Raw genomic sequence first — 25,261 nt, forward strand, 5'->3', positions numbered from 1 at the left:
TCAATGACGTGTATTTCATGCTGAAGATTCCTGGCCGGCCCTTCGCAAACAATCTCAAAACATTTCGTCTTATCAGCTTGAAATCTTTGCTGATTGTGTCGTAGCAATAACCGCGTGTAAATCTGAAAAAACGCTCGGTAATCAAATTGATACAAAAGGCAGAGCACCTGCCAGACCCCAGCAATTTTTTATAACTACCGAAAATCTAGGATGATTTTTTCCAGACACGTTCGAACTAAAGATAACTACTGGCTGTAAGAGGAGGAGGCAGTTCCATTTGGACCGCTCCAGATTTTTACTTACATTGTATGGTTTCACTAATACTTGTCAAAAAATGATACAATTTGATTCAATGACAGAATGACTTAAAGTCTCAATTTATCGTACCCTGATTAACGCCACAAAGATGTCATCAGATTTCTGTTACGAAAATCTTCCATATATTTATGCTCTCCCATAGGCTCAATAGATTTACGGTATTGCAAATATCACCAAGCAATAGTGCATGTATCAGTTTGAATAAACTTATTGCATCAATTATCAATAGTTAATGCTTCCTTAATCGGAAATCTCCATTTAAAGTGTCTAGTATGAAAATAGTCATTCACAGTAATATATAAGTGTAGCTCTTCATATTGCCCTATAACAGAAAGTTACTTTAATTTTTTTTTTGCGATGCGTCTCGCTTGGTAGTGGTGTATCGAGGAGGCCGGGGAGTATTTTTGAGCCTTTTCATGCTGCATACTTTTTTCTGCTCCTACCAGCCAAAAACAAATTATCAGCAAGTAAGTAACCAAATTAACTCAATAGTAGGTACTTTTAGCATTAAATTAATTTAAAAGTAGATGCTTTCAGGCTATCACGCGAAACTACATTTGCGCTAGCATACGCGACAAGTTTGCTCACGCGAAGAAAGGAACGCAGAAAATAACATAAAAACGTTCAAGCTTACAAACTGACAATTTTTGTAACATCACCAATCAGCGCACTCGCAAAACATTTGAAACAATTACATAAAATAACAACGTACGAACTTTCTTTTTCTTCATAATAATGCCTGCGGTTAAGCCAAACCGAATTGAGCGCAAGAATTTTTTCCTAGTATTTTTCTTGTTAAAATGCATTTTTGGATAACTTACCATTAACATAGCAAATTAAGAAACACTTATTTGCTTTCGTTTGCTATTTGTTATCCCAAAAATAAATAGATGTGGGTGTTTCTAGTAGGGGAGCCCGGGGCTAGTTGGCGGTTGGGGTAAATTGGCGGAAGCCCCTTTTCTCCGTTTCTATTAAACATAAAGCATTGCCTCTCGTTGTGTACCTCAAATAATGTGAAACACATTATCCGATGTGTTTTTGTTGCAAAACATTTTGTTTTGTTGATATTGTGGACGATATTGTGTTTTCTGGCATACCAAGTAAATTTTCTAAATTTTAAATACTTTGCGGTATTTAGGGTGATTCTCAATCTATTTCCCGAATGATTATATTTTTCGATAGCGCTTGAAAAGAGCTTTCAATATCCGTACAGATATTACATCTATCCACAAACAAAAGTTATTTTTTAAATAGTTTTTAATAAAATATGCGGTTGGGGTAAGTTGGCGGTGTTGCACGCGGGGCAAGTTGGCGGTACTATTTACAGTGCAAAAAAGTCATCAAAAAAATTTATTTCTGGAATTCATTCCGAAGTACGAAAATATTTTTCTTGTGTATCTTGCCAATTTAGGAGACATTTATTCCGGCCAATTGCGCGAAAAATTTCGAAAATTTGAATAGGGAGTAAGCGTCAAAGTCAAAATGCCGGGGTATTGAAACTGAAATATAATAGCAAATGTCGGTTAATATACAGTTTTCTCGAAAAGACATTCAGCACGTTCCAAAAGGACCCTTGAGATGATTGAATCTCCATTTGATTGCTTAGTTTTTGGCATGGGTAAGTTGGCGCGTTTTCCGCGTCACCAATTTTTGTCTCTAAAAAAGGAGACAATGCATCAAACACTTTCAAAAAAATCAGAGATGTTGCCAACAGTCTGCTCTTTCATGCCGCGTGTTCTATTTTGCAAGATCTACCTACAGCGAAGCGGTGAAAATTGAAAACTGAAAACACCGCCAACTAGCCCCGGTCTCCCCTACTATGTTGGATTTCAAAATGACGCTTGAAAATGTATCTCAAAACGACACTTGGCCCTCTTTGGCTGAACACAAGCCATATTTGAGTCTACCCTTCAAATGTTCGTCTTAACCCGAGTTCCATAGTATTTTTTAGTATTTTCCCGTAGTGCAGTTGTAAAAACTTCAATCGAAAGGGGGGCGAAAAATCCATTTCGAAAAAATATATTTTCAAGGCCCCCACTTGTTTCTTATTTCAAATCATTCTGGTCATTTTGAAAATTTTGCATTTCTATGATGAGCCTGCGATCTCTAGATTCAAGTTCCCAAGTCATTGGATACTGGATACTTCAATCTAGATGTTGGGAAGTTGGGAATTCAGCTGCGCAGATAATACGGTTCGTTTGAAATTCGGAATATCGCACACAAAAATCAAATTTGGATGACACTAGACTTAAATCAAACAGAACAATTACGTGATTGTTCTGCAGCAATCTTTTCGCCGGATGTAAACATGTCAAAGAATGATGTAAAATTGTAAACTCACCTTATCTGCAACAGGTGGAGATATCAGTGAATTGCAGTTAGATGAACTGCCGGTGTCGCCGGTTTTCCCCTCTCTTTCGTAGTCCGCTACTCGTCGTACGCTTTGTTTTTTCGATCGTTTCGGTGGACTACCACCGGAGCTATTTCGGCCCCCTTGACCGGGTGAAGGATGACGACTGATGGAGGGTGAATTGATAATACGTTCCTGATCGTATTTGTCATTCTGTAAAATAGCAAAGAAAACAAAAGTATGTCAGAATTGAGTTGAGAAATAGATGTGATATTTTTTTATTTGATTATTGAACAAAGCAAGGGTCATTTGCCTTTTTTCGGATTAGAAGACAGCTCTTAATCTATGTGCGAGGTTGGGAATCGAACCCAGGTGCGCTGTATACAAGGCAATCGATCTATCAACTACACTATGTCCGCCACCTGAATACATATAATTGGTTATCTATTGTTTTGTTATTCAGCATCCGTTTTTCCAAGCTTTACATAAATATGTTTTTATCTTGCGAAACAGGGTTGTGCGCCGAGTTACCCGCCCGTTTGATTTGCATCAGTAGGTATATGTTATCCCTAGATATTGACGTCGCTTTTTATGTCTGAATCATTGTCAATATTGAAATGTCGTTTTTATTCGGATATTAGGCGTCTTTAATGAGAATGCTTCTCAAAGAGTTACCGAAGCCATACTGAATTACCTCGAGATTGACAATATCACGGATTGTTTGTTTATTACATATGTACGTTATCGAGTTTTTCGAGTCCACAAGCTATTGTTCGCCAAAGATAATTATGTTATTTCATCTATACCCATCAACATCAACAATGAAAGATTGTTAGGCACAGCTTCTTATATAAACTACGAACTGTTTTCGACTAGATTCAAGTCACTGTTATCACATTGCCCTGATTATTCAAAAACAATGCGTTTTCTAGTGTCCGCAATCGTGTTATCAGGTTTGATTGCCTTTGTGGCAACGAGCCCGGTAAAACCAGGTATTTATCATTCATATTCTTTGCGAAATTCAGTTGTAAGTCAAAACTAACTTTGGGACGTAGGAGAGGGCGTAGCTTGTGGCCTTTATGAGGTGTTCGAAGTATGCGGAAGCCCGTGTCCAGATACATGCGATACGATCAATCTGGATGAGCCAACAGTCTGCCCGGCGATATGCATCATTGGATGCTTCTGCCGAAAGAATTTCGTTCGCAACGCAGATGGCAAATGTGTCAGACGCTGGAAGTGTCCATAAACGGGAGGTATTCACAGAACAGCCAGAAGTAGTAAATTCAAACTATGGGATCAGAATGAAAGCGATATCTATACAGAGGGTGCAAGCAGATATTATTTCTAGTATATTCAATAATATGATGGATTGAAAATAAATACATTTTTTGATCGAGAGATTTACTTTATTGAAGTCAATTAAACATTGAGTTCTCACGGTAAAGAGGGACAAGTCTGCCTTTACCAGGAGACATGTTGGTAGACTTGAGTGATTCGCAGTTAGGCTGCTTGAGCTCGACTCCTGCCAACAGACAGACACAAGATTAGCCCGTAAAATTTTAAGTCTGTTTCTATGACCCTTTCACTTTTAGTTTTCCGATCTGTATATGTCACATCTAGGGGCAGATCACTTGTGATGCATTTTTAAAAATCAGTGAAATTAAATGCATTTATTTCCATCAAAATAGAAATTCGTAATGTATTTTGCGTTGCGTGCAATGTCTTTTGAGTTGCGTGTAAGACGTCAAAACCCTACGAAAAACCTAGCCCTACATTCCACAAAAGGTTGAACAAAGTGGATCAGCGTAGGACGTTTTTTGAACAAACTTTTCTGCGAGGGAGTGCGAAGTTGATGCAAATATGGAAATTAAATGCATTTTTTCTAATTTGATGCAAATAAATAAATAAATAAATAAATAAACACTAGTTTACAGCATTTCTGAACTCAATAAGCTGGTGGTTATTTTCAATGTAAAATCGTGTGCTGAATCCGAAAATGAAGTTCAAAATATTTACAGTAGAACAGTTTTCGAGTTACAGTAAAAAAAATAATTTCATCTTTAAAATAAAAAGCACGTCCAGTATGCGCTTCAAATCGTTCGAACATTTTGTTTTCGTGCGACTACTGGTTCTGACGTTATTTACGAGTTTAGTGAACTTTCTCTTAATTTTTTAAAAAACTTGAGCGTTTGGTCAATATTTTGGGCAAGATAAAGCTGTGCAAAAAATTATATTTTTATGTAAAATTCAAGCCTGCATGAACGCACCAATGAAATTGAGCATTTATTAGTTTAAATCGGATGGAAATTGTGAAAGTTATTCAATCTTTTGTATTATGGGATTTTTGAGTTTCTCTGGGTCAACTTATTAAACCGTCTCGATTCCAATTTTTTCTAGGGTATATGAGGGACTCCGTCAGAATTCTGTTGAACAAGTAAATTGAAGAATTTCGAAAGAATTTAATGTGGGGTAATGTTGGATTAAAAATTTGGCATTAAAATACGCATAATATTTACATGTGTCATACAGAATCGTATATGTACAAAATACGTTGTAAACTGCACGCTCCACAACGCCCTGATACACATATCGGAAACTTATGATGGCGCACAATGTTAAATGCTGGCACTAGCTTCACGAATGATGACTTATTCACCTATTTTGTCAACTTTTGTTCTACTAACAATTTATTTTACGTTATTAAAACATCTAGAAGATTGTAGGGTGGATGTACCAATTGTCGCATACTTAAGGAAAAAATTTGCTAAAAAATCGATGAATAGACCTATGGGCAATAGTGTGGGACAAAAATTAGATTCCTGCTCCGAGCAACTTTTTAGGTTATTCTGCAAATTCTTAGCTCGATCAGTGAAACTATATTTTTGCGCCCGCTGTTTAAAGTTTACATGGGCTTTTGTATGGGTAAATTAACTTTTATAAAATAATTCCTCCAAGAGTCATTATGTGGCTTTTATAGAAAATTTAACAAAGAAACAAAGTCTCGAAAACCACGAAACGATCTGACGCTTGAGAAAAAAGTTATTAAGCAGAAACCGATTGATGCTCTGACGATTCATAAAATATTCATTTTTTCTAGCACCACTGCTTTTGGTTATCCAATTCAGAGCCGTAGCAATCCTGTTTTGCGTGAGGGGGCAAATTTTTTTGATTAAACTTAACGTATATTTAAAGCAAGGGACTCCTGCGGTAGAACACAAAGGGTTACATCGTCAGCAAACTCTAAGCTTGCTCATATGACCTTTTCCACGCTGTTTTAAACTTTCTTCCTTCATCGTCTCGCTCGTTACTAGATAAAAACAAGGAAGACCCAGCCCTTGGTCGGCAGCTACTACGTGATTTGGTCTTTAATGTGGATGAAGCGGTTGCGCTATGTCGCGAAACGGATCCAATGTCGTACCCAGGATCCCGAAGCTGCAGTATTCTTTTAAGTTGACCTATGAACTTCAGGTCATGAATAGCAACGTGCTCCCAATTCACCTGGAAATTGTGCAGAACCTGGAAGTATTCTGTGCTGCAGTAAGATGTTTACGATACCGACTTACACCTAACACGAAAAAAACACGACACACTAATACAGTAAGGGAATGTCTTATCAAAAGGCTAAGGCGTTACACTTCTATGACCAAATCAGCCACAGGAAGCTCAATTGCAGCGAAGGTCTACCGGATATCAGCGATCTTATGGCTTTTGAACCAGTATTTGGGAGGTACAATATATACAATATCTCAAATGGCAACAGTGGCTTAGGCGCGAGGAGAAATGAGCAGGCGAAGAAATCGACGATGTCAGTTGTCTCCGTCGAAGCCAATTATGTACGCGAGGGTACGCAGTATCTTAGAAATTGGGCGTTACGCAAACTCCGTTTATTGCCGGATTTCATCACCCGTGGTACCACAATTCTCATCCCCAAGGACATACCAATTACCTGTCTAACAAGTCTGCACAAGATCATGAGCACCTATGAGAAGAATAGAATCCTGACAGAGGAGCAGAGGGATGTAAGAAAAAAACACAAGACTGAAAAAGCCATCCTCGATGCAGTCATTGTTGGAGAAGTAGTGTGTAACCAACGGAACCTTAGTATGGCCTATATCGATTACAAGAATACAAACAACTCCATACCGCACTCGCTCCTCATCGAGGTATTAAAGAGGTATAAAATTGATCCTGCAGTCTAAGGTTCCAACGGCAGGTGATGGAGAGAGTAACGACAAAAAAGGCTCAACTCAGAAGTGGAAAAGACGTGTTACGGTCTAGAATGCTTCGCATCTTGAGGGGGACCTTCCAAGACGATTCTTTTATCCCGCTCAGTAGCACACCTCAATGACTATCACCGCTTGACTATCAGATTAGGTATAGAGAAAGCTCACCGGAAGAGACGTTCCATATTTTCTACGTTGACGATATCAAGATCTATGCTGACTCGACAGAACGACTGGGTGTAGTCATAAAACTAGCCTAGAATTAGTGGCGACGTCGGCAGGGCGTTTGGCCTAGAGAAATGCCGATCTGTTCAGCTACTATCAGGGCGATTGGTCGAGACTGGAAACTGCGAGATTGACGAAGGTGAGATGATCCGGGACACGATTCGCGGCGGATCATATCAGTATATCGGATGCCTGCAGCTCTCCGGGATTCGCTACACCGAAATCAAGCTTAAGCTACGAAATAACGTTTTCGAACCAAGTGAACTGTATCTTGAAGTCTTTCCTTAATGCGGGAAATAAAGTCAGAGCAATCAATACGTTTGCTGTCCCCGTGTAACCCTACAGTTTCGCCGTCATCAAATAGAGCTGGTCAGTTTAGCTCTGGAAAATCTCAAGAGAAAATTGAGGAAGGCGTTTATCACCAGCGGGAATGCGGCATCGACGCTGGAAAGATTCACATTGCCACGGGATGAAGGAGGACAAGAAATAGTCGACATCCAGGCAATATGCGTAGCGTAGGTGCTACGGCTGCGAGAATACTTTGTGGAAAATGCCAGCCGACATGGAGCATATCAAACAGTTTGTTCTGTGGACCGCAACTATAGCGCAAGTGAACTACAATCTTAAATGCAATTTGCAGACTACGGAGGAGAAGATTGCAGAGTGGAAGTAGACAGCTGTGCACGGTGCCCATTCACATCAGTTGGAATAGCCGTACATCGACAAGACTGCATCTATTTTTTGAACAACTTGTGTTCTCATTCGGCCCTTCGTTATGCAATTTACGATATTATGACAGATAGTCTAGGCGCGGTGTTTCATGAAGCGCGGCTATTTGCGGCGATGAAATTGCGGGTCGATGCTAATTAACACAGTATGTACTATACAAATAGATCTCTTGCTTTTTATTTGATTAATCTTTTATTTCTTTCGGCACAAAACGTGTGAGGGGGCAAATCCCCTCCTTGCCCCTTAGGTTGCTACGGCTCTGATCCAATTATACGCAATTTTGATTTAATCCTCTCTTAATGTATCTAAATCGTTTATCTATACTATTTGGCCACTTCGCAAGATTTTGATGGATAAATTGAGGCTTCTTTTGTACATAATAAGAGAATATTAAAAATTTTGTATATAATTACACCGTCAGAAGCAGTAATGCTATGAAAAGTGAAGTTTTCATCAATCTTCAGGGCATCAATCGTTTTTCGCTCAATAACTTTTTCCACAATCATCAAATCGCAGTTTGCAGTCTTCTAAACTTTGTTTCCTTGATAAATTTCCTATAAAAATCAGCCATCTACTTATTTTTAGGAGATAACGGACGACTCTTGAAAGAATTAATTTGCAAAAGACAATTTCCCCATTCGAAATCCCATGTAAACTTTAAACCGTGGGTGCAAAAATATAGTTTCACCGATCGAGTTAAAAAGAGTTGTTCTGGGAGCTAAATTGGATCCAAAAAGTGACTAGGATCCAAATTTAATTTTTTTCGTATAACCATGTCTATTGGACACTTTTGCGACATTAATGTGCTCACTAAAAGAAAGAAAAACTGAAATCATTTGATTCTTATTAGACCAAGGGGATAAATCACGTGATAATATGAGGGAGTTAGTTAGTATTGGGCAATCTTTGCATGACATAATTTGTGAATGTTCCACAATACTACTTTTAAAGTCATTGTTTACGGTCCATTTTATATTGTCGCCAACACTCCCGACAGCCGGAACTCCGGACAGTTCAAGTTGTTTTCGAAGTTGGAAACAAACATCTAGAACATTTTCATATCCTACATAACGACGCTGAATCCCTCTGGACAAAGACTCGACACGTCAATCGTTTGTTTACCATTTATCCTTCAGTGTCATTCCAATCGAGCACGAGACCTGTCAATGACATTCCAATCGAGCAGAAGACTTGTTAAATGTTGCAACCTGATGAATTTTTTTTTGGAAAGTATTGTGATAGTGAGTTAAAAAAGTTAGTTGATATTTGGAATAAATTTCTGAATCGAATCTCTAAGGCAAGGTAAAACATATAACTTTTATCATTACGGTGCCTACTAAAAGTTACTTCAACCATTGCAGCTATCCGTAATGTTGTAATTTTCTGGTAAACCACAGAACCGGACCCATTCCGCTCGAAGGTCGTAGTTTACCGGGAAGCGAAAGAAACCAATATTTTTAAAACCGGCGGTAGTTTTATTGGTATAAAACTTCACACAACACTTCATGAAAAAATTATCTACGTTGCAACTCTGCGGTAACTGTAGTATACGAGTCAACTGAAATTAACGCTGTGACAGTAGTGCTAGTTTGCAGAAAATAATGTTACCAAACCATTTTATTTCGTTGGGATAAGATGGCGAGTCTTTATTTAGTAATTCAGCATCTTTAATCCTACAGTCAATAAACTATATAAACTTTTTATGCACGAAAATATATTCTCAGTCGCTTGCTTGAGGCGAATCCTGACTAACAACCCACCCACTACCCAATCCTCCATTACTTATGGGAGTGTTACTGAGTCGGAGCGTTCCGTTAAGTAAGTACCACATCAACACTTCCTTTCTCATCCCAAGTTACGGTAAAGATGATCGTGGCCCGCAATGGTGGTTCACAGGTGAAATTCCCGTTTGGGCTGGATCAATTGTTATTCCCAAACAATGCTCCTTAAGTAGTCTGCCTGGAAACGAAAGTCATCAGTCTGCAATCTATGCTTACGCAACGCAACGCAACAGTTGACTGTACGCGGCTAGCGATCGTGGCAGTGCTGCCAATTCCTTTTTCATATTTAGATATGTTGCTATAAAACACAATGTCCGTTTAATTAACAAAATTTTCTCCAAAATTTATCCGGTACTTATTAATTCAACATTCTGTCATAATACAACATGTTCAACAGTGGCGGCGCGAGGTGTTTTGCCGCTCGGGGCCAAAAATTGAATTTGCCGCCTCTTCAATAATGAATTTTTAAGAGTTCGATTATTTTCGACCTATTCATATGAAACAAATATGATAAAAGTATTAGAAAATGTCTGCATAAAAATCGTCACACTTCTTCACATTTTATTGTCAATATTTTGTTATTAATATTCATTTTGAAGCCATAACTTGTTTATATATTATTAAATTTTTAAATCGTATCTTTCTTACTTTTGCTTCATGCACAAGTTTTACCCTTTTTGTCTATGATTGTTGAAAAATTGAGTTTGTTACCGTTTTTCAGTTGATATTTTTCGGTGATAAATAATCAAAACCACAGTTTACCGTATACGTTTCGATTTCCCCCCAGCGACGGCAAGGCGGGTGAGTGAATAATTCTGAGGATGGCTGAAATTAAATAGGGAAGTAAGCTGAAACGTGAACGGTAAACTGTGGTTTTGATTAATTATCACCGAAAAATATAAACTGAAAAACAGTACATGAATGTTACTGTGACGGTGACTAAAACCTGGAAACAAAAATTGAGTTTGGAAGCTGCATTGTATAAACATTTCCGGCTTATCATTTCACATCACAAATGCATTTTGGTGATAACCTATTAAATTTACTTGAAATTGATTTCTTAGAACAGTGGTTTTCAATCTTTTTCGTTCAACGTACCTCTTTCTGAAATTTTTTGCCATCATAACCCTGTCAGAAAAAAAGATTTTCAATTGAATGAAAACAGAAACCTGTTCCTGAGCACTCGAGTGCACTCTCAGTATGTATTTCAATTTATGACACACTGAAACGATATATGAAGACAAACATCCGACGGGAACGTATCAGGAATCAGAATATACTGGCTTAAATGGCACGTTCCCCGTAATGTAGTCAGGGATTTAGACTGTCTTCGACTACCTTTTCCATTTTTGATTCATAGCAAAAAAAAATCGTGTTTTTCGGGACCTTCAGCGCTAAAAACTTTTCTGCCCGGTCATTTTTAACCGATTTTCAATTTCTGTGTTCTGGAAAGAACGAGAAATGACCTTCCCAACAGTATGTGTTACGTTCTTTAAAATACTCTGATCATAACTTAACTGGCACCATTCTCCATTTTCTATGCTGCCGCGTATTGAACGAAGAATTCTTCTCTACAAACCGAGTAATCGATAACCTACTTCCTTCAACATCCCAGCTTCGTGATTGTATAGAGCAACAGGGAGTATCAGTGATTTGAAAAAATCAAGTTTTGCGCGCATTCTTAGGCTATTGGATTTTAGCTGACTACGCAAACCATGCTCGCAGCAACAACGTGCCTTTTTCCTTTGTGGCTAAAATCGTTTTCATATGTAACTAGTATTTGAAGAAGCAGCAGAGGACGAAGGCGGTATGGCAACGGATCCTGGAGAATGCGCAGAAGACCGGATGCCGGCCCCTGATCTCCAAGAAGTCAAAGAGGAGATCGGTCGGCTGAAAAACAACAATCCTGCCGGTATAGATCAACTACCCAGCGAGCGGTGGTGAAACACTGGCTAGAGCGCTGCACTGGGTAATCGCCAATATTTGGGAGGAGGAGATTCTTCCGGAGGAGTGGATGCAGGGTGTTGCTTGCCCAATCTGCAAAAAGGGTGACAAGTTGGATTGCTGCAACTGCCGCGCGATCACACTACTTAGCGTTCGTGGTGCACTCCCAAGCGGGATTCATGGGTGCGTGCCACCACGGACCAAATATTCGCAATTTGGCAGGTTCTGCAGAAGTGCCGCGAATACAACGTGCCCACACATCATTTGTTCATTGATTTCAAATCGGCGTATGACACCATCGATCGATTACGGTTTTCCGGATAAGCGACGATGGATTGGGTGATGTGCGTTGTTCGAGTATCAGGGACACTCTCGAGTCACTTTGAATCTCGAAGAGGGTTAAGGCAAGGTGATGGTCTATCGTGTCTGCTGTTCAACGTTGTGTTAGAAGGTGTAATAAGGAGAGCGGGGATAGACACGAGTGGTACGATATTCAGGAAGTCCGTCCAGCTTCTTGGCTTCGCCAACGACATTGACATAATGGCACGGAAATTTGAGGCGATGTCGGAAACGTACATCAGACTGAAAGCTGAAACCAGCAGGATTGGACTTGCCATCAACGTTTCGAAGACAAAATACATGAGAGGAAGAGGTTCTAGAGACGACACTGTGAACCTCCCATCCCGAGTTCGGTTGACGGTGACGGATTCGAGATGGTCGACGAATTGTATTTGGGCTAACTGGTAACCACCGACAATGATACCAGCAGAGAAATTCAGAGATAGATATTGGCGGGAAATCGTTCCTACTTTGGACTCCGGAGGACACTCCGGTCGAACAAAATCTACAAGACGCTGATTAGACCGGTGGTCCTCTACGGCCACGAGATCTGGACTATGCTCGTGGAGGACCCTTGTAGTTTTCGAACGAAAGGTGTTTCGTACCATCTATGGTGACGTGCAGATGGAATCCGGAACGTAACGCAGGCGAATGAACCATGAGTTGCATCAGCTGCTGGAAGAACCATCCATCGCGCATACCGCAAAAATAGGACGTTTGCGGTGGGCTGAATACATCGTAAGAATGTCGAACGACGATCCGGTGAAGATAGTTCTTGAAGGCGACGCTACAAGAACAAGAAGACGGGGCGCACAGCGAGCATGGTGGATCGACCAGATAGAGGACGACCTGCGGACCCTTCGAAGACTGTGAGGCTGGCGACAAGCAGCAATGGACCGAGTGAAGTGGAGACGGCTTGTGCATACAGCAAGAGACAACAAGGCCTGAACGGTAAGGTAAGTATTTGAAGATATGTATATGAATTCGTTGTACCATACCCCACCGATTTCCACATCGAAACCAAAACGACTAATACGTTCTCTACCAGCTACCATGTACCTTGTCTTGTCAGAGTTTATCGTCAGTCCGATTCTTGCAGCTGCCCTTTTAAAAGGTAACAATGTTTCTTGCAATGCTCTGCGATCAATACCAATGATGTCGAAATCGTTCGCGAAGTCAAGAAGCACGTGAGATCTCGTGATGACGGTTCCGTTCTATGCACATCAGATCTTCGTAACGCTTGATTTTATCCTATCCAGCATCATACGAATCAGCTTAATCAGTTTAGTCGGGATACCACGCTCAAGCATTATCTGACACAGTTCGTTTTGTTTTACTGTGTCGTATGCCGCCTTGAATACACAGATGGTGAGTCCGCAAACTGTTTTCCTGGAATATATCCAGAATTTGTCGCTGGGTAAACATTTGGACCGTCGTTAACTGTCCTTCTCGAAACCCGCTTTGATATTCGTCGACAAAGCATTCAGCCAACGGGCGCAGTCTACCCAACAGAACACGAGAAACTACCTTGTAGGCAGCATTGAGGATCATTATGCCTCGGAAGTTTACAGCCCTTCTCCAAGATTGAGTATATGAAGCCATTCAACCAATCCGAAGGCATTTTTTCTTCCACGCATATCATCCCAATCACGCAGTGGATTGCTTCGCACAGCCAGTCACTCCTAATTTTTAGAAGTTCAGCCGGGATTCTGCCCTTCCCAACGACCTTATCGTTGTTAAGCTTTCGCATAACCTCCCGTATAGAAATCACTGAACAAAAATAAATTGCAGGTTTGTTTACCCCTTGCTAATCGCCGGGTCTACTTACTCAAAAAAAAAATCTTCGGTCGAACAACGTTGGCTACCGCATGAAGCTAAACTTCTATAGAACACTTATTAGACCGTTTGTCTTATCTACTATGCTGGTACCGTACCCGCAATTTAATAGGAAAGAAAACACCTCTCCAATGGAATTAAAAGATTGAAAATACAATGTATTCTTTATGAGTTAGAGGCATTAAAAGAAAAACAAATAGTTCACAGAAAAGTTCAATAATTCCGTAAAAATTTAAATTTGATTATTCGTGTAGAATGAGAGATTCTTAACCATGGACCAAGCCACCTGTATATGATAATGCTCCCTGGTTTAATCCCAACAAATTAGTCTGCATACTCCCACTACTACCTTGCAATATGTATATAGTTTTGTTCTATCGCATCCATCATCCCGATCCCCAACCTTTTTAATCGTCAATAGTTGCCAACATGAAATAAATTGATTTTTATCGTGATTAATGAAACTTGAACAATTACTAAAACACTATAGAAATTTATTGAGTAGGAAATGTCGCCCCCTGATTTTGCCGCTCGGGGCGGTTGCCCCCTTCGCCCCCCCTTAGCGCCGCCACTGATGTTCAAGCAAATTTCGCTAGCCTAAAATTTTTTTCAGAGTGGGTAAAATAAGCGCCAAATATTTCTTAACCGAAAAAATGAAAACACCTGTTTTGTCATTTTCTTGGAGTATGTTGACTGTTTCACTAGCGGGATTCAATAAATTAGAATACGGATAGTGTTGCGACCGCAAGAACGCCGTCTTGCCATGTGAACAACTCGTTACAGATCAGTCTGGAGATACACACTATTTATTTAACAGAATAACATAAAAACGTAGGATCACTGGATAATGACTCGACATCTCTATATTTAGTTTTTTTATACCTACATAATTCAGTGACATTCCAACTATACACGAGAATAGTCAATGTTCTCCTACAAATAGAATTCGAAGAGATTTTGCTTGCTATTAATACTATTGACAGGCCGGAAGCAAACTAATATATAAACGGTAAAGAAATTATTGATATGTCGAGTCTTTATTCAAATATTCAACGTTATTTTAATGAATTGAATTTCCACGATACATAATTGACGAATTCAAATTATTTTATTAGGCAACTTGCACTAATCATGATGCCAACACTGCGAAATGAGCCCTGTGGTAACGAAAACAGCCATTAGTCAAATTCGAACACGTCAAATTGGCTCCACGATGGTTCCAGAAATCGCTTACTAGCTGTCTTGTCTTGTCTTAGATTAATACCGATAAAGTACCCTTAATACAATCTGTCAGAAGCACGTAAAATTCTGAATTTGAATCAACCGTCTAAGATATTTTCTACTTGACACTGAATGTTTATCCGATATTATAAAATCCTAGAAAAACTCTAGAAGAAAACTGCGGATACTCCATTTTGGATCGACTGGATTCGCGTTTAGCTGTCAAAAAACGAATCCAATCGAACATTCCCTATCCTTATAACATTGGACGTGTTGCCATACAATGCCGGGGCATACGTTGCCAAAAATCCTGTTTTTCTCTCCGTAGTTCTCTTTCTAGAGTTTTTCTACAAAATCCGCCTTTTCATTCGTGACAAAATGAAAATGAGCACACCATTTTTGTAGTTTTGTTAGGGAGACTCAGTGCAGCATGTATTTCGTTACCAAGAACCCGATAGTAACGGCAGAACAGCAATAAAAAAATTTATCAATGGAAAGGTATAGTATTTGCTCTGGAAATCGACGTTTTACCTGACGCTCAGAGGACGAAGTGTCATATACCATTAGATACAGTTAATTGAGGACGGCAAATGTCTGTATGGAAATCTCTAAAACAGACAATACAGGAGCATAAAGGGCTCGACTTGTATAAAGATGGCACAGAAATTATCACAGTACGCACAAAACAATATTTTAATCAATCAATATCTTCATTCAACGATGAAGGTTGAGTAGAATAGAAATTGATGAGTATATAAGCGTTGAACCTGTTGGAGATCATACAGTTTAGAACGCTGCGCAACACAGAACAATGCGTGTTTTGACAGCTGCAGTTTTGTTATCGGTGCTTTTTGTGGTATGTTTGGCATTGTCACCAAATCTAGGTAATTATTGAATTTTGGATCAAATCCATCAACGCAATTGTAACAATTTATAATTTTTTGGCAGAATTGTGTGGCATTAATGAAGAATTCACGGACTGTGGAACAGCCTGTCCCGATAACTGTGAAACGATTAAGTCAGAAGAAAACATAGAATGTATCGAAATTTGTCTGAGAGGATGCTTTTGACTAAACGGTTATGTACGAAACAATGAGGGTGAGTGTATTTTGCCATCGGAATGCCCTCACTAAATTGTGAACCAATAGAAATGTCACCAAACAACGCGCAAAAGAAAAAAATGAGAAAGTTTACCAAATTGTCAATTCCATACCAAACTGAACTATCACATTCTTTAAAAGTTTGATAAAAGGGCTCATTACGCTCCATTGTATGAGTGCATTCAGCGCACTTTGTTCCTTTGGATAAGTTCACCAAACACTTTCAGGCGATTAGACGTAAACGAGCACTTCTATCACACTTTTAAGAAGTGTGTTCAGCTCTACCCTCGTCCAATTTGTCCGAAACGCGCAATATTTATGATACAAGTGATTTTTTTTAAAAAAGAAGCGCTTGTTAGAGAGCATATTGTAGCTTTGGGTTAATAAAATGTAACACTTGTGAGCTATATTTAATAAAAACTTGTCACATTTTGTTTATTCCAATGTAGTTAGTTATCTTTTTATAAATAAAACCATAAGCTAAGAATCTAAACCTGGAGTTCGCGGTGCCCGAAGGGTGGGGAGTAGATCCCGGGGATCATATCATGTCATGTCGTAACAACCTAAAAACTCATAACCATTTAATAGGGGTCCGTGGTATAAAAAAAAAATTGAGAACCGCTTATCTTGTAAATTAGAGGATCATAGAAAAAATAAAATAAAAAATGTGATCTAATTGAAGAAATGATCGGCAATATTGGTAATAGAAAACTAGAAACATTTTGAACAGAGAATATAATATTTTTGTCCAAGAAGATAAAATAAGAGCGATTGAAGGGAATTATATTTTCAAATTCATTTCTGATTTCATCAAATAAACATTCCTCAACATTCCTCTACCCTGATGCACTCGCCACCATCTCTGTTCAGTACATATCCTCTGGAACAGAAGCATCCTTCTACGCACACAGGTGGACAGTAGATGATTTCTTCCAGAGTTTCACAAGTCACTGGACAATCACTTCCACAGTCATTAAACTCTTGATTGGAACCGCACTCTGCTGCCGGGAGAATAAATTGTAATCCAGTTAACACAGTCGAAATCACGGTAATATATATTACCTGGATCCGCCAGAACATGACCGATCAGAACCATCGAAAAAAGTGCAGCTCCCAAGATTTTCATTGTGTCGTTCTGCTTTGGTTTGCCGTTTGTCTAAGCCGAGCCTACTGAATCGTGCCAAAATAATTGAATGTTTAAATAGGGTACTGATATAACTGATAACATTATGGATGCGCGAATGTTTCAAAAGTGTGCGAATGTCAGATAAATGATGCGAATATCGAATTGAGAGGCCGGTTTGATACGGGTGTTTAGGTATTGTTTTGTTTAACATAACCGTTCTTAATCACAATTCTTAATTTTCAATTAAAAATCCAACATTGATATAGGGGAAACCGAGGAGAGACGGAACGAGAAAGACATTCTTCGCTATTTGGACAGAAATTGGTCTATGAATACCAACCAGCGGCAGAGCCCCTTTGAAATTTTTTTGCTTGTTGAGAAATTTTAAATTAATTTTTATTTTATATTAGTTTCAAACTCAAAATCATTCCAAACCAAATTTGACCAACAAAACTGATATTCATTGAACAAGCTTATTACGTATTACAAATTGTACAATGAATATTTCGAAATCGAAATTTCAGACTCCCTTCGAAAATGTTTCTGGATCCGCCCCTGATACCAACAATTGCGTGATGGAAAGTTTATAATTTTGTTTCAGGTGCACGGTTTTTGCGAAATACTTTGCGCTATTTCACCCTACATAAAGTACCAATTGCACAACAAAGAGCTCGTAAATCATAGTTTGGACACGCGGTTTCCGATTGGCCTGGTAGCGTTTTTAAAATTTATGGATGAAAAGATAACTGATTTTTATTTACTCCCCACCGGAGATCCGAGAAAGGTAATCACTCGACGTTTCAATGATAACATTGTGATGGGCACGTACATGCATTATTTAATATTTCTGTATTGATTTTTTGCTTCTTATTACTAAACAATATATTTCGTGCGATTTTATATAAAAACGTAACAGGAAATGCCTGTCTTTAATTCCTAGTTCGTTAATTACTCGGTCGCTTTTACGCCGCTTCTTGATCTCATTACAGAATTTGCTGGCCAAAAACGTTATCTTTCGATATGTATTGCAAAATAATTGATATGTTTAGTAGTAACGGCATAGTAATTGAAAGAGAATCTAAACAAAGAGAGGACCTCATTTGTAATTACCGTAAACCGGGGTGACATTGATCACTTTTCGAAGTAATTATATATTTTTAAACGCAACACATTTTTTCCAAGCTTAGTATTTTTAAACCATATACTGATGTATGGAGAACAAGATTGGATGGTTTTACCTGAAATTGTCCGCTTACAGCTATTTTTCCAAAAATGATTTCAAGTTGAAGTCCGTTTTCGTATTCCGGGGTGACTTTGATAACCTGCATGTTCACCCACATTAAGTTATTGATGTCAATGTTTTTGAATCAAATGTTTGTTTAAACTAATTCTGGAAAGATACTCATTGTAAAATAGATGTTAATTGGTATTATACAAACTATTTCAATGTACTGCAAAATTCGAGTAACCAAAATCCGTAGAATTTGTGTCCAACTAGAATAAAAGATTCTGAAAACCTTTAAAACTGCTAAAGTTGTTTTATTTCAGTGCTTATCAATGTACAACAAGTTTCATCCATTTTAGCACGTTGGAATATTGAACAATAAAAAATATTAGCTTAACATAATTTGAAATAATTGCCAACTAGTTTCACAAAAAATAGATTCAAAATAAACAAACTCTTAAAACTAAATTCAGCACATCCCAATCTAAGGGAAAATAAAAACTCGCTTGCAATTTATTACTCTTGCTCAAATCTGAAATTTATTTATTTTATAAAAAATAGACACTATACGAAGCTTTGTAAAAATAAGGTAAAGTCAAATTTTTCGTTTTTTGTAGTTTTTGTACCCAAAAACCGAACAATATACTCAAAAAGTATAACAATTCAGTATTTTATAAGTTTAGAGTAAAAATCATTTCAAATTAAAATGATTCGGTAGACTATTCTGGTTTAATAAGCGATCTACGGAAAAAGTTTCGAGTGTTGAGTGTTGAGTCACCCCGATGATAAAAGTCACCCCGGTTTACGGTACGTTGTTTTTTAAACATCACGCGAGATTTATTCAGTGTCGTAGCGCGTATCTAGCATAAAACGTTATTTGTAAATGAACCACTTATCACCGAATCAGAATGTGGTTCTCAGAAACGATGAGAAGGCCAATCGAACCCGGAATGGGTTGCATCATTTGAGCGAAATTTCCGTCTGAAGCCAGCCAAAATTCCGACTCATTTTCCGACCGTTTTTGCTGGGAGGTGATAAATAATACTATGTGCCGTATACTATGTGTTCGTATTGTGTACCGCTAAGAGCCGTTCATAAACCACGTAGACTCACACAAAGCAACGTCTATTTAGATAGATCGATAGTTTCTCCAGCAATACACAGGTACCAACAAAATATTTACACGAATTCTTAGTTTTCCGATTTCTTACATTTCGTGCAAGGGGTCTCTTGCATTATTTGAACATTCTTGCTTGCGATTCTTGTGTTAATGTTAGTATTTCTTACCGGATTACCTTACATTGATTTATTTGCCGATCAATCTAAGGTAAATGAATCACACTTAGGTTACTAACACTGGGAACAGATATCCAAGCAAAGTTTCCAATGTGTGTAAGAAATAAAACTGTCACTTTGAAATGCTATTGGCAAGCCGCAATATTAGACTGCCCAGAAAAATAATGAATTTTTGAAAGCTCAATCGGCCCACCCGATTACTAGTGCCGTCAGGAGTACTTGTACCAAATTTGAAGCAAATCTGACAAGTCTAGCTACCGGACCAACGCTTCTGAAGTTTGTATGGGATTTTTCGACAATTTACTTGGAGAAAACCCACACACTCGCATTTTTGCCGCTAGATGGCACTGTATGCATCGTATTATCACTGTAAGTAAAAATAAGAAAGATAATTTAATTAATGTTTCAAAGATTTTCTTCCATTTAATTCCACTATGTTTTTATAGTTAGATGCACTTGCACTTCACTATTTAACAGATACCGGTATTTCGATTACTACTTGTAATCTTCTTCAGTGTTTGTATCAGTCTATAGTCTAGAAGAAAATCTTTGAAACATTACGTACATTCCACTAAGACCTCCGTTCGCGTATATATTATAATTTAATTGTCTACAACTTTGTCGAAGACTACTTTGTTAAAAGAAGTTATTAAACTTTTAACGAAGTGATGTCTGAGTCAGTTTTCTATGGGACCTAGTTGTGCTTGGTTGTGTATCAGTACTCGATTCCCACGAACTATACATTTTTGTGAAATAACCGTTAGATTTAGCTCATTAGTATGTTCAGAAGAACTGTAGTAAATAATACGAGTCATATTTCGGTTCAAAAATTTTAGTTCCAACTGTGACCGCATAGAGGGCGCCAACACTAACTTTTCATAGAAGAGAGATAGAATATCGAAATGTTCGGAAGAATTATTGAAAAATGCCTGCTCTACAACTTTGTAGAAGACACCTAATATCTATCTCTTTCCGTTGAAATGTTAGTGTTGGCGCCCTCTATGTCATGACTCGTATTATTTACTACAACTCTTCTGAACATACTAATGAGCTAAATCTAACGGTTATTCCACAAAAATGTATAGTTCGTGCGAATCGAGTACTGATACACAACCATGCACTGCTAGGCCTCATAGAAAACTGACTCAGACATCACTTCGTTAAAAGTTTAATAACTTCTTTTAACAAAGCCGGATTGACTAGCAGTCTTCGACAAAGTTGTAAACAATTAAATTATCGTTCCTATTTTCACTTACAGTGATAATATGATGCACACAGTGCCATCTAGCGGCAAAATGCGAGTTAGTGGGTTTTCTCTATGTAAATTGTCGAAAAATCTCATACAAACTTCAGGCACGTTGGTCCGGTAGCTAGAGTTGTCCGATTCGCTTCAAATTTGGAACAAGTACTCCTTGTAGGACTAGGAATCGACTCAGGGGTGGGCCGATAGGGGTCATTTTCTTCCTGTCACTCTAAGCAACATGTCACTAGCCGGCGCCACTATCTTCCAGCAATCGCTATACGGACCTTGTATGCAAACTTTGATACGATGGTGACTCCGAGGGTCTGCCTCAAAGGGAAGAAGAGCGTATCCGCATAAGAATACGAAGCGTCGCAGATTTGACAGACACAAAGCAGATTCAAGATAATCTGCATAAGGTGTATGCATGTGTGTACAATAATATTATTGGTGGTAAACGCCTTGAGAACCTTAAAAAGGCTAAAAGCACTAGTTTCTATTCTCAAAACTTTGTTTGAATTCATTTAGTTTTTAATAATTTCTTTTTTTAGGAAGTGAAGCAGTATTTACGCAATGCCGATCTTATCAATCGTAAAACTAAAACTCTCGCTTTACGTGTGCCTATATACCTTATCTGGTATCATCTTGGGTTTTTACGTCACTTGCAGTTTGACAAGACCAAAATTGACAAGACCATAATTTGATGTTGGAACGGTCTATCCCTGAGAATAATCATAGGAAGGGCAATCCCTCGGGTGATTCATGCACGCGAACCTGTGTGCGATGGTTACTTACAACGAATTTTCATTCAAATGTTTACACAGGTTTGTTTTAGCTTATATGTCTGTTCTCAGTATTAAAAAGGATTTTATCTTGCGTAATATGGCAATGTCATGACGACAAAATAAGAATAACTTGTTCGCGGACTCCTTGACAAACCATACAAGACCAAACATTACAACTAAACTAACAGTAGCTACGTTTATTGATACATATTATAAAATCTCAAACTTTCAGTTTGCTTGCTCCTTAACATGAACCACACAAGTCACCTTTTCCAGTAAGCACACATCCTTCGTGGTGTTAATCAATAACACGATCAGATACTAATCCATCACACACCACACACCTACCGTTTACCCATTTGGGGCGGTACTTCACTTTGCGAATTTTCGGTTGTCGATATGGCACAACATTGCCGCACGAGCACTGATTTTTCAGCAGAGGTTTCAGGTTAACCTCGAGTAGCAGTTTCGAGTGTCCATGTGAGGAACATCTTTGCGGAATCACCAACTCTTCTGTCAATGAAATGTACGATACATAAAAACCAGCTGCATCGAAACTGTGAATATAGAAATTTACCAGTCAAAACAGTTGCGAAAGAAATTGAAACTAATCCGAACAGTAGAATTAAAATTTGGAAGATCATACTTTCGTTATGTTGCTACCAGGGTATTGCAGTAACACTGGAGCTCGGGTATAGCAACAGTAACATTTATATATGCATTTAATGCAATTGGATGTCACGCATGTCCTGCTGCATTGATAGAAAGTCAGCTGGCGTAAAATTGTTTAATGTAGACCAAGCTATAAAACGTGTAGCTTTGCAATTGATAGTAACATTTTACTGTACTGAATCTGTATATAGAAGGTATACAACATCCGACATAGGTTTTGACTGTAAAATGCAAAGGGCTATCTCGTCCCGGCGATGGAAGGCACGTACGAAAATTTAATTGATAAAGAAGTAGGCAATGGCCTACGCTGCATTGTTTTGTTCGATAGTGCGAACTGCACATATTTGTTTTAACCGTGTTGTTTTGGTTGTTTGTGATGTTCGAATCTGTATGTAGCAAGCTGTTTTGAACAAAGAAACGTAAGCACACAACAATAACATCTGGTTTATTTTGACAGTGAATATTTAAGACCAGCTAGGTAAGCTGGAATTCATAAACTGAAACTTACATTTACAACCACATTGTTTTGTTTGTTTTCATCACCTTAACAACCACCGTCAAATACCTAACCTTAACCGGTTATGGTGGTGGAATGTTCTGTAATTCCATTTACTTGATTTTTTTTTTCTATTTTGCACATCATTTTAAATATTCCACGGTGAAATATGTTCGCAGTGGATATTTCGCTTGTTCAGCGTGAAGGCCTATTTACACCCTCGGTGAAAATGAACGTGAACTCGATGCGAACCAAATTGTTTTTTTTCCAATATCTCACTTATTAGTGCATAGAAATTGATGAAAATGGAACTAAACGATAGTTCATTAATATACTTAGAGAATCCATGCACAATTATTCGATATAATTGAACCAATGTAATAATATTCGTATTCCCCGATCATTTTAAATATTCCACGGTGAAATATGTTCGCAGTGGATATTCCACTTGTTCACCGGGAGTGTAAACGCGACGATGGCGGAATTGATACGGAGTGGTGAATATAAATGTCATCGTTGTTCACGGTGAACGTTCACCTTCGAATACCAAATTGCATTCTGACAAACTGTAAACTGCCAGTTGAGCGTGAAATCGGTGTTCGCTGATGAAACTGTTCACGACGTCCTCCACCGTGAACAATGGAAGGTATTCAACACATGTTCACGTTCATTTTCACCGAGAGTCTAAATAGTGCTTGAGTGTAAACGCAACGATGGACGGAATTGATGCGGAGTGGTGAATATAAATGTCATCGGTGAACGTTCGCCTTCCAATACCAGATTGCATTCTGACAAACTGTAAACTACCAGTTGAGCGTGAAATCGCAGATGAACGGACGACGTTGTGAACAGTTTCATCAGCGAACAACGATTTCACGCTTACCTGGCAGTTTACAGTTTGTCAGAATGCAATTCGGTATTCGAAGGTGAACGTTCACCGTGAACAGCGATGACATTTATATTCACCACTCCGCATCAATTCCGCCGTCGTCGCGTTTACACTTCTGGCGAACAAGTGAATTATCCACTGCGAACATATTTCACCATGGAATATTTAAAATGTGCATGAATTCGTATATGAATGTGCTATCGTTTAGTTCCAGCTTCATCTATTTCTATGCACTAATAAGTGAGATATTGGAAAACACAATTTGCGCATCGATTTCACGTTCATTTTCACCGAGGGTGTAAATAGGCCTTGAAACTGTACACTACGTCGTCCATCGTGAACAATGGAAGGTATTCAACACTTGTTCACGTTCATTTTAACGGAGAGTCTAAATAGTGCTTTAATGTAATTTTCTTTTTCACGAAAATTTTCGATAACCTTCCGTCATTTGCGTTAGTGCACTTGGTGCACGCTGCTCTGAAAATCTAGCGAAATCGCCTTAGGGCACCATTAGTGCGGTTTTCGGTGGGTTAAATCTGTAACGAATAGTAAAACGACTAAATCGGGGACTGATCAGATCGGTTCTTCAATGTATTATAACCAGGCATTGTAATTCTCTCTCACTCACGCGAGAAGTAGCTTATCCGATGTTCAACTTTTCCGAGATCAGACGAGTCACAAAATTCTCCGTCTCCACAAATAGCGTGAGAATGATTTTCCGGATAAAATTTATCTGTCTTTTTCCTTCTCACCGGAGAAGGTGATAAAATTTTAATTTCGTGGAAATCTATTAAAACTTCAAAAAATACACTTAATAACAAAGAAAAGCAGCAAAGAAGTATGATAGACTTGTTTTTTCGTGTTTTGGAATAACGACAGCAAAGCAGCGCACGCAAAAAGAATACCGTGATGAACTCATTCACTCATTCTCCGGCTGTTTTATTTATCTGGAGAAATAACACGTTGTATTTATCCGGAGAAGTTGTGTGAGTGCCAATAACTTTTCGTGTGAAAATGTGAGTTTATTATTGTCGCAGTAGCAAACTATCCGGGCACATTTACTCATATGAGCGATAAATGCAATGCCTGATTATAACAGATAGACAGTATTCGAATATGCTTCTTGTAGACGATTGTAGAACGACTTTGTTTCTACTTAGGAGGGGGAGACTTGACCAGGTTTTCAACTAAACCTGCGTAAATCTATAAAAAAGTTTCAAAAGTCATTGAAATATAATGTACAAAGGTATTGTGCGTGTTCATGATTTTTTGCAAAATGTTTAGTTTACTTTTTCAAAAGCTATTAAATTTTTTCTGCAACCGTTTTTTTGGTCAAGTCTCCCCGTTGAGGGGAGACTTGACCAAGGCCTGGGAAGACTTAATTTTGAAAAATCAAGGCAAAAAATTATGACATATGAATTTCAATTTTATTAAGCATTTAAGCATTTCCTTTTAAAGATTAACTG

General features: G+C 38.4%; 1 protein-coding gene across 6 annotated transcripts in view; it reads right to left on the reverse strand.

The window, feature by feature from the left end:
* Nucleotides 1-25,261, reverse strand: part of LOC131693366 (uncharacterized) — a 122,442-nt gene that overhangs the window by 6,820 nt on the left and 90,361 nt on the right. For all 6 annotated transcript variants that reach the window (XM_058981127.1, XM_058981126.1, XM_058981125.1 and 3 more), the window contains exon 4: nt 2,660-2,881. In XM_058981127.1, coding sequence (XP_058837110.1) covers nt 2,660-2,881 — 222 coding nt within the window. The remainder of the gene's footprint in view (nt 1-2,659; nt 2,882-25,261) is intronic.

The sequence above is a fragment of the Topomyia yanbarensis genome, chromosome 3 (genome assembly GCF_030247195.1).
Source record: "Topomyia yanbarensis strain Yona2022 chromosome 3, ASM3024719v1, whole genome shotgun sequence".
Classification (NCBI taxonomy): Eukaryota; Metazoa; Arthropoda; class Insecta; order Diptera; family Culicidae; genus Topomyia; species Topomyia yanbarensis.